The sequence below is a fragment of the Corythoichthys intestinalis genome, chromosome 18 (assembly GCF_030265065.1).
Source record: "Corythoichthys intestinalis isolate RoL2023-P3 chromosome 18, ASM3026506v1, whole genome shotgun sequence".
Classification (NCBI taxonomy): domain Eukaryota; kingdom Metazoa; phylum Chordata; class Actinopteri; order Syngnathiformes; family Syngnathidae; genus Corythoichthys; species Corythoichthys intestinalis.
In genome coordinates this window covers 47,781,625-47,796,414 of record NC_080412.1, presented here as the reverse complement: position 1 = coordinate 47,796,414, position 14,790 = coordinate 47,781,625, and the positions used below count along the sequence as shown (strand labels likewise).

The following is a 14,790-nucleotide window of genomic DNA, read 5'->3' as shown; positions in this document are numbered from 1 at the left end:
TCCTCATTAAAATATGGAAACCTATAAATGTTTGGGTGGTTTTTAGTTCAAGCAGATTGTTTTTTTCATCTGTGTGATTTTGAAAAAGATCAGATCATATTTGATAGCGATTACATGCAGAAATGTGGAAAATTCCAAAAGGTTCAGATACTTTTTCACACCACTGTAGTTCAATTAACTCTGAAGTATACGATCAATTCTACATCCCTGACACTTTTTGTCATGCCGCATTTTGGCCGCAAATGAGCCGCTGCCACCCACGGAAAGTGGTTTTGTCCAACTGGACAGAAGCTAAGCTCGTATTTATTGTGCTCCCGAGTGAGGCGCGAACCCCAAAGCAGATGACGTGCAAGCGGGCAAAGCTAATGGGGAAAGACTTTTTGCAAAGTCAACAAATGGTAAACGCTTTTATGTGACCTCAATGGACAAGATGGCCGACTTTGCCCAGAAACATGTGGCGGCTTCCTATTTTTAAATTGGTTTGGAACAATGCGGACCAAAAATGTTCAGTCTGCGTTTGGGGCTATAGCAACAACTGAATTTTGGCCTGCCGTGCAAAATTTAACTCCGTATTATGACATCACCTACCGCGTGCTTTGTCTTTGTTTGGGAGCCCGAGTAAATCAACGAAAGGCAGAAATACAAAACCAAGGCTGTCATGTTTTTACATTGAAATCATTTGAAAGTCACTGAAGCGCAAAGCTTTAAATGTTTGCCCCCCCCCCCTTAAAATGTTCCCTTCGATGTTACTGTAAATTGTTCAGAGGACCCCATAAAAGTGAAAAAAAAAAATAAAATCTTGGTACATTATATTCAAACAGCTTGGATTCCGGTTGCCGCGCCAAGAAAAATAAAGGCCGACATACAGGATTGCGCTTCTCCAAACAGCCTAGCGCAGATGAAAAATGAATCTGTCATCACGTTGCTCTAGCGACCACAGCATAAGACGTACTGTATGTCCTCTTTAGCAAACTTTTGTGCCGGAGGTCACGTTTGGTTTGAAACCTGTCACGTCATTCAGAGAATCAAAATGTAAAATATGTTCACATTTTTAGCGAGACATGCCTGCCCTGCCTTTACAATGATTGACATCAGTCATTTCTCTTGTGAAATTTTGGATTGTATGATTTCTAATCACTTGAATTAAAAATGTTTTTGTGATGAGTAAATTTGCAAACAATTTAAAAGTGACTAATGTTTTCATAATTTATCTCTAAATTACTTTGGCAAAAAGTTTATTATTTACATGGGGCGTAAAACACAGACACGCCTGAAAAAGGGGTTGCTGCTCTTGCACCCCTCTTTAAAACAAACTGCTGTATTTTAAGCCAAAAGAACTGTTGTGTTTGATAGAACAATATGTCATTATGCTGCCATAGCATTTTCATGGCGCATTAAGCCCCCGAACTATTTTTAATTTGTCCGTTTTACCCTGGACACCCCGTTTACAGACGTTGCGCAAATGCTTTTGTTTCAAACTAGCCATGAAAAGAAAGTAAGTAATCGTATGTATTATTTTAAATGTCTGTCATTTTTAGCTTAGAATCATTGATGTCTAATATTTAGTTGAAAAAAAAAAAAAAACGACATTAAAAAATTATTCACTCGCATATTTTAAACTTTTAAACAAGTGCCGTCACAATGAAAAAATTAGCGTCTGTAAAAAAAAGTCACAGCTATCTACATCATAACTATCGCTTAATTGTATTTTTTTTGTTACTGTCGCATTTTCTCCAATATGTTAGATGCTAAATAATTGTTACAAACAAAGAAAAATAGAAAAAAAAGGTTTAAAAGGGTAAATATATGAAAATGAAAATCTCAACCACTCCTCGATGTCTGCGATTTCTGCATAGCGACCATTGTTATATGACCATGTTTCACCCGTAAAATCCCCCCAAAATCCAGCTGGGCCATTCACAGCTGTGTCTTGACACTAGGTGATACATGCTACATGGAGTTTTTGGATCGATAAGAGGTAAGTACACGATAATATCTCGTTGAAATTATGGCGTCTTTAATTGCTCTCACCTCCAATTAGGGTTTTGCTGTTTAAAAAACTTTTTTTTAAAAAATCCCCTCCTGTTAGAAATTTTTCCTCCCCCAGAAAATTGAGATTTGAAGCTTTCCAATGATGTATCACACATGCATATCGGACAATTTTGAAATTTGGCCAAATTTGGACTCTCACAGCGTAACTTGAAGTCACCTGAGTATTTCCGCCGTGGACATTACAATGATATGAAATGTAAATGATAAACGTATTTTAGTGAAGCACATTTGAGGGGATAACGCATGTAACAAATACGACATGATCATTGAATAATTGATCAGGCTAATTGGAATGTGGCCAACCAATGTATGGGTGTTTTCAATTTAAAAAAAGAAGTGTGGGTATGAGCTGCCATGTTTGATCAGGGGAAATAAAAGCCACACTCCCCCTCCCCCCGGGAACGCGGGGAGCTGTCAATCCACCCTTTTATGGCGGGCCAAGAACCGGGGCGGGGGGGTTTATTCGGAACGGCCGCTCAGCCGAAGCCTGACAGGCGGAGGCCGTGTCAGAAAAACCGCAAGGAAGAAGGGGAGGAGAGCGACTCGGACGATCGAGCGTACGTGTTCGTACGGATTACATCTGGGGCATGACATCACCATTATGTGGCGTGTATGATGAATTATTACATTTGCAGACATTTGGCCACGCGGGCAGACCGACCGGCCGACCGCAGGAATCCTTCTTCGTATTATCCATGACATTGAAATTGCTTGTAGACAATGTATATGTTACAAAAGTGCATGGCTGACGTACGTACGTCACGTTTGTTTTCGAGCATGTGTATTCGAGATCTTTTGGTCGGTCGACACGTGATCAAGATTCCAAGGGATTCCGGGGTTCATCAATTTTGTCAGCCACGCTGGGTACCCAAATGATTGACTTGGTGTGTGTCTGTTTTCGGATGCATTCTCTCTTTTTGGGAGTCTACTCTTCCTAAAACATCCTTCCCAAATTTCATGTTGCCAAGTTAAACTGGATGCATGGGTTGAATTTTCCCTAATAGTTTTATCAAGTTCATCGCAACATATAAAGCGCTGCCACTAAAATGTCTCCTTACAAATGCTGGCTCGCTCGGTAATAACACCCATACTTCACTGCCAGTTGTGGTAACAACATGATAGCCGGACGAAAAAATATGTGCTGGAATGATTCTTTGATTATCTTGATAAAAAGCATAGGACGAAGACATCTGGAAATCCTTTTGAATTTTGTCTTTCAAGTTTGGAGCAGGCCGAGCAGTTAAATGGTGCCTCCATGAAGGAGAAGCCTTTGAGGCACGTTTTGGCTTCCGTACCGTCGGGCCTACTACGAACGAGCGGGAGACGGACGCTTCTCAGGCCGGGCCGGGCTGGGGCGGAAACTTCACCAGCGGCCGGGAGGCGTCCAGACAGTCTCGTAAGGTGGACTATGATGCCGTTAAGACACAGCCCAGTCATTTCCAGTGGGCGACAATCAGGCTCAGGTAGCAGGAAGTGAAACGTATCTGTTTTGGGGCAATGTCTGCTCACATTTGGACAGTGTCTGCGTGTGTCTTTGTTAGTTTTGTGAGGCCCGTGAACGATTTTCCAAGCCGCAATCCTCAGATCGAGTGGATCTTGTCGATGTTGTTCAGATTCATTTTACACCCATCCGGATGAGATTTGATGGTGAGAGAGTGTACAAAAAGGACCCGTGCTGGGAATTGACAGGAAGTCGGCTGCTTTGGTTTGAAGTTGACATTTTAAAGTGGTATTAAAAATGATCTGAACCTTTTGGCATTCCTCACATTTCGGTGTAAAATGACCATTTAATGTGATCTCATCTTTGTCAAAACCATACAGATGAAAAAAACGTGTCTGCTTGAACTAAAATCAACCAAACATTTATAGGTTTTCATATTTTAATGAGGATAGCATGCAAACAATGTCAGAAGGGGAAAAATAAGTAAGTGAACCTTCACATTTAATATTTTGTACCCCCACCCCTTTGGCCTCAATAACTTCAACCAGACGCTTCCTGTCGCTGCAGATCAATCATGACTAATCTTCTCTCCAAAACTGATGTAGTTCAGTCAGATTCCTGGGATGTCGTCATGAATTGCTGTCTTTATGTCATGCCACAGCATCTCAATGGGGTTCAAGTCTGGACTTTGACTCGGCCACTTCAGAACATGTATTTTGTCCTTCTGAAATTCTGAATTTGATTTACTTCTGCGTTTTGGATCATTGACATGTTACAGCTTCCATCCTCTTTTTAGCTTCAACTGTCTGACAGACAGCCTCAGGTTATCCTGCAAAAAATCTTTTTGAATTCATTCTTCCATGAATGATTGCGAGTTGTCCAGGCCCTGAGGCAGCAAAACAGCCCCAAATTATGCTGCTCCCTCCACCATGCTTCATGGTGGGGATGAGGTGTTGATGTTGGCGAGCTGTTTCATTTTTCCTCCACACATGACGTTGTGAGTTACCCCTAAAAAATTCGACTTTGGTTTCATCAGTCCACAAAATAACTTATGCGGAGTGTCCAAGTGCCTTTTTGCAAACATTAAACGAGCAACAATGGGTTTTTTTTAGACAGCAGTGTACACCATTCTTGGCCAAATAGTTGATGTGTGCACAGAGATATTGGACTGTGCCAGTGATTTCTGTAAGTCTTTAGCAGACTTTAGGGTTCTTTTTTACCTCTCTTACTTAGTATTCTGCGCTGGCATCGTTTTTGGTGGACGGCCACTCCTTGGGAGAGAAGCAACAGTGCCAAACTCTCTCCATTTGTAGACAACTTCGCTGACTGTCAATTGATGAACATCCAGACTTTTAGAGATGGTTTTGTATCCTTTCCCAGCTTTATACAAATCAACAATCTTTGATCGCAGGTCTTCAGACAGCTCTTTTGACCAAGGCATGATGCACATCAGACAGTGCTTCTCATCAAGACATTTCTTACCAATTGTGTGTTTTATAGTGGGCAGGGCGGCTTTAAACCACTCATCAGTGATTGGGCACACACCTGACTTAAAATGATTGCTAAAAATTGGTTTTAATTGCTCTTTAAGTCTCCTTAGGTAGAAGGTTCACTTACTAATTGTTCACACGCTGTCCTCATTAAAAAATGAAAACCTATGAATGTTTTGGTGGTTTTAGTTCAAGCAGACACTGTATTTTCATCTGTGTGATTTTGACAAAGATCAGATCACATTTGATGGTGATTTTATGCAGAAATGTGAGAAATTCCAAAAGGTTCGGATACTTTTTCATACCACTGTAAGTCTGTTCCATCTATAGGGAAGTTAGAAAAAAACAAGCCCAATTTCACCCACCAACATGAAATTTGGTGAATGTATCTATCAAGACAGGACACACCAAAAAATTCTCAACAGGGGTGCATGCCGCTCCACCTAACGCCACCTACGGGCCTTGATGGAGGTCAGTGGGTGTTTTGCCAAGCCACGTGACTCTTTTTCCCCCCTCGGCTCGAGGAACGCTTGTCTGGACTCCAGACCACCTACTGGGTCCAATGAAGATGCTGTCCATGCCTGCTTCTCACGGCCAATCAACCTCGGGTGTCATAAAAGTCATAAAGTGCATGTGTGTGCGTGTCATAAACAAGAGCACGGCACTTTGGACTGTTTGCGGTGAGGCCAAATAGACCAGGCTGTCAAAGTCAACACACGTTTACACACATGCGGCGTGACTTACTTGTTTCCGTGTGTCTGTCAGACCCAAAATATAAATACGCATTCATTTCTTTCATAGTGTGTTCGCCATTAACACACACAGACAAAGTGTATGTTTTTCCTTCCAATTTTGTGATCGCATAGACAATGTCAGAACGGTGGCTGTTACACAACCAGACTCACACGTGAACACTCCAAGTGACTTAGCAATTTTTTTTTTTTTTTAGTGAATGTTCCCAGCAGTATGTAAGCGCATGTGGGAGGGGGGTTCAATTCTCAAAGGTTCCATTCTTTTTGGGAGTCGTGTGCTGCCAAGTAGGAATTAGAATGTGGGGTGTTTTACCACCCTCAGATGGCTAAAACACACTCACCAGAAGCGCAATGTCCCGTGAGTTAAAGTAAAAAAAAAAAAAAAAGTCTTTAATGACTACTTCTCTTTTTGGACAAATATAACTTTGCTCATTTTTCTTATACGTCAGTGACTAGATGTTACCGTTGATGGCAACTATCTTCAAAAGTTTTCTCGATTTTGTTGATCATTTTTTTCTTTCGCCCATTTAATTTCAATGTCATTCCATTGTCAACCACTAGATGTCCAATGACACTGACACATCTGTAAATTTGATGAATAAAGAAGAATGAAAACAGTTTTTCAGCCATTCATAATTGAACATCGCATTCATGTTCAATCGTGCTTTTTAGGTGCTGAATCTGAATTTAGAGCAAAAATCTTTTGATGCATATCGTCTTGTCAGATGATAACTAAGTTTAATTATTTCTTTCTATCAAGACAAGAAAGCCTTAAAAAAAAAAGGGGGGGGGGGGGCTTTAAAAGTACAGGCCTGAACGTCAAGCGCTTGGCACACACTGGTTCTGTTGAATCAGCTGTCATGTTAACACGGTGACATCATCCGCATCTCAAATACATCCTCGCAGTTATTTGGCGAGCGTGAACCTGCTCGCCGACAATGGAAACAAGATGGTTAGGAATGCTCGATTGATGCACTCCCGCCGAGGTTCGTCCGAACATCCCTCATGCTTTTTGGACAAGCCCGTTTCAATGCTACGTCATCTGTTGTTTCCAAATGAGTCATCGCCGAGGGGCCTCCAGAGGTTCCCGTTGTTGTGATGTCCAGCGACGGTTCTATCGCTCGGCCGGCCAGCCCTGCCTTAAGGCTATTTTAAGTGCTCGCGGGAAGCCACGAGTGGGACGGCGGCAACTCGAAATTTTCAAATGTTCTCGTGACACTCTGTGGCATGTTTTTTTTTTTTTACCTTTATCTGCAAAAGTTCAGAAAGCAAGTTTAGCAATTGAACAAGAAGGAAAATATTCATTTTTGCAGAATTTCTTTTATGCTACCTTACAGAAAAATCAAGATCTGACACCCCTGTTACGACAGGATGTACAAAATAGCCTGACGGACTGAAATTGAGTAGGAAAATGACTAGTTTGGTTAGAAAATTGTAAGGGATCACGCAATATTTCGAGGATCAAAGTTGACTTATCAAATGGTTTTCTTCCATTGTTCCATTTTTTTTTAAATTTTTTTTTTTGGTGGAATAGTAGTTTATTCCGGAAAACTGTTGGAAGTGAGCATCCCATTCCTTCATCTGTTGCTGGGTTCCATGAAGTCATCAGACTATCCTTACCCAAGCTGAAAAAACACCATCTTTATTTATTCAGGCTATTGCAGTAGACCTGCTGAGATTTAATGCTATTTGTGTCAAACAATGATCAGCTAAATGCACTCTGAGTTCCCTGATAAAGCAGCGGACAGGAAACACCTGGAAATCACAAAGAGGGAACCGTTTCCTAAATCGCAGGCAAGACCACTGTTGTCACCAGGCGGTTACGGTGGCGTGGGAAGTGGAGTGCTGAGGGTGCTGCAGCACCCCCTGGTTTTGGGGAAAAAAACGTGTTTTGGTAGATTTTTTTGTGGTGGTGGGGTAAAAATAAATGAATAAATAAAACACATTGAGACAGTAGCGTATTACACTTTTTTGAATAAATATACATGTTGAAAAAGTTTTTTTTTTTTTTTTTTTTTTAAGAACATGGTCACCACCTGACACCTTGCTTGCTACCGGGTCATGTTGAATAAGGAGCTATTTTTGAAAAAGTGGCATTAAACTGAGGCTTATTGGACATTTTAGTTTTCAAATGTGTTTGTGTGTCGTTGCGCCGTCCAGCTGCGGAGAATTGCATTATGATACAATATATTCCAATAGAAAAACTCCAACACACACTGTAGGTGCCTTGTATTGAGAAAACACGCAAGCATGACCTATATGGACCCAAACGACTGTTTTTGGAAGGGAAAGACTAAAAAGGATCCTTAGCACCTTCTGCTGTGAGTGACTTCCAGCGTCTGTGGGCAGCTAGCTTTTAGGTATTTGAAATGCATGGGGGGTCACAACTAGGGTTGTTCCGATCATGTTTTTTTGCTCCCGATCCGATAAATATCTGCCGATCCCGATATTTCCCGATCCGATTGCTTTTTTTTGCTCCCAATTCAATTCCAATCATTCCCGATAATTTTTCCCGATCATATACATTTTGGCAATGCATTAAGAAAAAAATGAATAAAAATCGGACGAATATATACATTCAACATACAGTACATAAGTACTGTATTTGTTTATTATGTCAATAAATCCTCAAGATGGCATTTACATTATTAACATTCTTTCTGTGAGAGGGATCCACGGATAGAAAGACTTGTGACTTTGTATATTGTGACTAAATATTGCCATATTTGTTGAGCTTTCAGTAAATGATACTGTAGTCATGCCCAAATGCATGATGGGAAGTGGAACCATGACTGTGCGTAGTGCTACCAATTGATATATCTTCTCTGCGTTGGGAAATAACATGAGGTGTTAAGAAAAAGATCAATTGCTACCTTGCTTCCCCACATTGCTTCCCATGATATTTCTAATCGTAGGGAGAGGGATTGTAAGGCTTTAGCCAATTCAAAAAAGGCTGCCAAAATTCACTCTACTCATTTTACGCTGCCTTTTATCTCGCTATATAGGTAAAACGGCACCATTACAGATTGAGCGCGACAATGCGTGAGTGGGTCATGCAGCGAATGCATTAATTGCGTTAAATATTTTAACGTGATACATTAAAAAAAAAAATTAAAATTACCGCTGTTATTAGGATAAATTTGATAACCCTACCTGAAGCCTAAACTAAAGACTCTGGAAGAGTGAAACATATTATGTCTGTAACGTTAAATACAATTAGAAAACGATTTAATTTAAAAAAAAAAATTTTTTTTTAAAAGGCATGTCCGATATTTTTTTGCCGATTCCGATACTTTGAAAATGACGTGATCGGACCCGATCGATCGCATCTCTAGTCACAATTAATACTTTACAATTTAGTTTTCATGCCATCTGCATTTCTAATCTGTGCTTTGGGGCAGGTACGGCCCCCTTATGGCCCGCCCATGGTGGTTATTGTTACTTTTACTTTTGACATGGAGTAACTCTGGCAGTCACGTGACCGCTGTTGTTATCTCGACAGGTGACCTAACAACAAACCTTCACCTGTGACTCCAGTTTGAAGTCCAACCTTCAGATAAAGACGCTGTGCCGTAGCTGCTGTCAATCCGCACCATGGGTACGTTCCATCTTTTTGATCGAAATATATACTGTATATCAGATTTGAGGTGCCGTTTTTCATGCAAATGCACTCCAATCTTTATAGGTTTGATTGAAGCAGTTGTTGAAATTTGTTTTGCAACTGTTGTACATTTTCATCTGCTAAAATGTACCCCAACTTGCACAGTATGTAGACTAAAATACAACATTTCTCTTGATACATTCTTTAGGGAGGACTTGCTGAGACATGAACAGCTCAATTGTTGGCAGGAAATTGTAGTTGTAGTTTCATTTCATCTGTTGAAGAGTGAAAATGCCAATTCATTTTGTATTCATTTCCAATGAGAACATTAAAAGCTTCATATGCCATTTGATGATTTTCTCTTTGTCATTTGATACAGCTACGTATTTTGTTTTTGGTATTTTTGGTCACTGGTTAATGAACTACCATTGAATTGAGTTCCGTTTTAAAATCCTTAACATGAACGACTAGGATTATTGAAACGATTATTGTTTTGACCACCTTTACAAATATTGAAAATTTGGCCGTGTTGTGTTTTAGGACCGTTTTTGCTGGCGGTGCTTTTGGTGCTGTGGCGATGTCCGTGTCGGTGTGACGGAGGCAACATCCTGGTGTTCCCGGTGGACGGCAGCCACTGGATCAACATGAAGGTTCTTATGGAGGAACTCCACCAGAGAGGACACCGTATGACGGTCGTCAGAGCCTCCAACAGCATCTACGTGCCTCAAAGTTCGCCGCTCTACACCACCGTCACCATCGACGTAGAGGGAGGGTGGGAGGAATTTTTCCAATTTCTAGAGGAATTCATTAAGGTCAGTTCAGCTCGGATTTGTAACCGAACGGGATTGCCGTCACGCCTCTTTTTCTTCTCTTTCAGGCCCTCCGACACGGCCGAACCATGCACCTAGAGTTTGCCCAAATGATCCTGAGAGCTCACTCGGTGTGGGGCGCCGCCCTTTCCGAGCTCCTGGATGACCGAGAGACGGTCCGGAGCTTTAGAGACTCCCGCTTCGACCTGGTCCTGACCGACCCGGCCATCGCTCCCGGCGTGATTCTGGCCAAGTACCTGGAACTTCCGCTGGTGCTCAATGTTCGTTGGATCCAAGGCGGAGAAGGACACTTTGCCGTAGCCCCCTCGCCTCTATCCTACATTCCCGTGCCGGGATCGGGCCTGACGGACAAGATGGATTTCTTCCAGAGGGTGCAGAACGTCTTCTACTACGCGGCGGGCCTCTTGCAGCAGAAATTCCTGATCGAGCCCATCTATAACGCCCTTTGCGAGAAGCACATCCGCGGCGGATGCGACATCAACTCTCTAATCCAGCAAGCGGACATTTTGCTCTTCCGCACAGATTTCGTCTTCGATTTCCCTCGTCCCACCATGCCTAACGTGGTCTACATAGGCGGCTTCCAGTGCCGGTCCGCCGGGCCGCTGCCCGCGCAGCTGGAGGACTTTGTTCAGAGCGCCGGTGAGCACGGCGTGATCGTAATGAGTCTCGGCAGTCTGGTCAACGCCATGCCCGAAAGCGACGCTGAGGAAATCGCCGCCGTCTTTGCCAGGTTGCCGCAGAAGGTGAGGGAACGATCGTGTGAAAAGTGAACGTTCATAACGGCGAATCTCTAGTGGCTGACCTGTTAAGTTTCACGATTTGGTCGGGAGACTCCCGATTTTGACCCCAATGCTCACGCCTCACGATTAGAAAGCCAAATCTCCCGATTTTCCAAAAATGTCAATTTTTTTTTTTTTTTTACGTTTTTGTTTGTCACCGTTTTGTAACGATACCATTCGGCCCGATTCGGAAAGTGACCAACAACGAATAGCCTGGCCGTCTCTCTTTAACAGTGTAGTTAATTTTTACACAAGTGTTGTGACCAAAATGAACTTGAAAAAAAATGGTTGCATTTTGTCTTAGCGATTGTCATCAGGGTTGGCAAACAGAAATCTCCCTATTTGCAATTTCTACAACTTAACAGGTATGTAGTGGTGACTGGCGCTTTTCAATGACGCCACCAACTGCATGTAAAAAAAAGTTGTCCGAGCGTTTAAGAAGATGCTCGCCACGAAAACGTTTCTGCTAATGCTAACGCCAATGCTATGCTAACACGGATGCCATGTTAACACTAAGAGTTGCATTTAGTGTGAGATGATCACTCAACACAGACATTTGAAGCCGAGAGCAACATTGATAAGATAAGAAAACAAACCTTACCATGTGTTTCAAAGGAAGCCTGGTGGGCAGCCTATTTTGAAGGACACCGGAGGGCAGCGCATGTTACATGAGTGACACAACCCATACACTGCATCCTGGCGTACAACACGTACAATTAGAAAATGTCACCCTGTCAGTTGGAGGCGGCATGGAGAATCCAAATGCAGGAAAACAAAGACAGGGAGGCGAGGCAGGGTGGCGGTGAATTCCAAAAATGATTGAATGATAACTACAAAAACACCAAGTACAAATAAAAAGCACCCAAACTTACATGAACAGAGGATGCAGGAACACGAGGGCTGTGGACGACAGAATTGACATAAACAAGACCAGACCTTGGGATGAACATGAAAGCGACAATGACGCAACAAGGAGTTAACAGAAACTGGGAGCTTAAATACACAGACAAGGGGTAAAGAGGCAATGAGACACAGGTGGCTGCTACAAGAGGGAGCGGATTGGTCAAGACGCAAGGAGCAGGCCACAACAGGTGAAATCAATGAGTAATCACTTGGACAGGAAACACTAGGGTAAAATCCTAACTCAAGGCTTGACACTCGCCTGCAAGCATATGATGGAAATTATGCCAAATTTTTGTCACCGTTGACATAAACAACAATGCCTAGATGGCAAATATATAGCCTGCCGACAACACTATATGACCGCTTTGTTTTTCCCATTATAGGTGGTTTGGCGCCACAAAGGTCCTCGGCCGTCCACGCTGGGCAACAACACCCTGATGTTGGACTGGATGCCCCAAAAGGATCTCCTGGGTCACCCGCAGACCAAAGTCTTTGTGGCCCACGGGGGTACCAACGGACTCCAGGAAGCCATCTTCTACGGCGTCCCCGTCCTGGGCATCCCGCTCTTCTTTGACCAATTTGACAACCTGCTGCGCTTAGAACACAGAGGAGCCGCCAAGATTCTGGAACTGGTGGATCTCAGCCAAGGCTTTGAGGCCAGCCTCAAGGAGCTTTTGAGCCAAGACGGCTACCGACGCAATATGCGGAGGCTGTCGGAACTACACCGCGATCAGCCCCTGACCCCCATGGAGCGGGCCGTCTTCTGGGTGGAGTACGTGATGCGACACAAAGGGGCGCCGCACCTGCGCACCCGGGCTTACGAGATGCCCTGGTACGCGTACTATGGTGTCGACGTGGCTTTGGTTTTGGCGGCCGTTCCGGCTGCTACCGCTTTGCTGGCGGTGGTCTTTGTCAGGTTCTTCTGCTGTAGGAAGACCACAAAAAGCAAAACTAAACAACACTAAGAACTAGAAATGGACATTTTTGGAGAAATTGCGACGGTACCTTTGCCGTATTGGTGTATTGGCTCACTTCCTGTTCATTTTGAGGCATTTAGTGGTCACTTCCTGCTGATGATTTGGGGGTGTTTCAGTGTGTATTCATTTGATCACGGGTTGCTTCCTGTTACTCACAGATCACGGCCTATCAATGGAATGGAGACTAGAGCTATTGTAAAGGAACAAGGAATTATATTCATTGGAAATAAATGGGAACGTTTTGGACAAATTTTGGAGGAAGCGTATGTTTTTGCCATACGCGGAGTTTAAGGGGGTGTCACAAGGTGGCCGAAAATGGTCATTGCATGGAATTGACTTTCCTATACTCTATATGATTTTAAGTTATATATGATTTTGAGTTTTCCGGTAAAATATTGTCTATAAAAGTTGTAAAGCAATAAAACAAACAACAAAAATGAATGAAACGAACAAAAAAAAAGATACTTTTATAACGGGTCAAAATTATTTTTTGAACAGATCATCTGACCAGCACCTTAGACGGTCATTCGCTTTGCTTTCCCAAAACCACCCGATGACCCAAGAGGCAAGATGGATATACATCATTTTTTTCAAACCTGAGCTTTCATAGAACCAAGAATTGAAAATGTGGACCATGGAACGGCGGAGAGCACCGCTAAAATGGTGAGTAGAGTTTCAATATGCCCCACTAAAGACGCTAATTGTACAACAGAGCCACCACCGGTGTCTTGCCATTGTAGTTACCCCTGTCAAAAATGATATCCCCTGGCCGCGGGAGCGCACATACACACACACACACCCGAGTTATGATTTATGTCGACTTAATTAAGTGAAGCCAGAACAGAACCATAATTATATATTTTGGACATTGACGTTTATTAAACTGGAGAAATTCCATACAGGACTTGAATTACAGTAATAACAGTTAAAGGTCATCCTACGAGTAAAACAGTAAAACATTGCCTTCTTTTACGTTTAGTGCATATGTTACATTATACGACAGAAAAAAAATGTTTTCTTTTATTTTTTCATTTTTTTAATGGATGGGCCATGTTACAAAACCTCGTAGATTACTACATCACAAAAACACAGAATTCAAACAAATCAGTGCAGCGCAGTGGCTCCGCCCAGGGGACACAATTTTTTGACAGAGGTAACTACATTGGCACGACCCCGGCGGGTGTACCATATTCAATGGATGATGATCTTGGCGAAAAGAATAGCTGTCCTAAGCAGCCTGATTTAGAATAGAATAGAATAGAATAGAATAGAATAGAATAGAATAGAATAGAATAGAATAGAATAGAATAGAATAGAATAGAATAGAATAGAATAGAATAGCCCTTTATTGTCATTATACAGTCTTACAATGAAATTTTGGTGCATCTCCTTTCACAGTGCAGGACAAGTTAATAATCTCGAAAGTGGCTTGCAAGAATAAAAGTAAAAATCTAAATAAATATAAAACATGTATGAGGTAGTCCTATGTTCAGGCAGTGCAAATAATTGAAGTGAAGTAGCAGCAGTTGAGAGTGAGGCATTGAATATTGCACAAGTAAAAATCTTGAAAGTGGCTTGCAAGCATAAAAGAATAAAATCTAAATAAATATAAAATATGTATGAGGTAGTTCTATGTTCAGGCAGTGCACATAATTAAAGTGAAGTAGCAGCAGTTGACAGTAAAGGCACTGAATATTGCAGATTAATATTGCGTGTAAATAAGTATTGCACATGGAATATGCACTGAATAGAAGTTAAGTTGCAGAAGTTGATAGTGAGGCATTGAATATTGCACTTAGTAAGTATTGCTCATAGTATATTGCATGTAAAGGAATATTGGACATTGGGTGATGTGGTGTTACATATGGCTGTTCAGGGTGGAGATGGCTTTAGCAAAGAAACTGTTCCTCAGTCTGTTCTTGCTTTTCAACACCTATAGCGTAGAATACCCATCAAGAATGATGG

The 14,790-nt window shown here is 42.1% G+C and overlaps 1 protein-coding gene across 1 annotated transcript; it reads left to right on the top strand.

The window, feature by feature from the left end:
• The first annotated feature begins 3,453 nt into the window (after positions 1-3,453).
• On the top strand, positions 3,454-13,054 carry LOC130906531 (UDP-glucuronosyltransferase 1-2-like). Its single transcript, XM_057820967.1, has 5 exons — positions 3,454-3,515; positions 9,238-9,333; positions 9,877-10,148; positions 10,214-10,909; positions 12,232-13,054. The coding sequence occupies exons 2-5, from the start codon at positions 9,330-9,332 to the stop codon at positions 12,811-12,813; spliced, it is 1,554 nt and encodes a 517-aa protein (XP_057676950.1). The 5' UTR covers positions 3,454-3,515; positions 9,238-9,329; the 3' UTR covers positions 12,814-13,054.
• Positions 13,055-14,790: the final 1,736 nt, after the last annotated feature.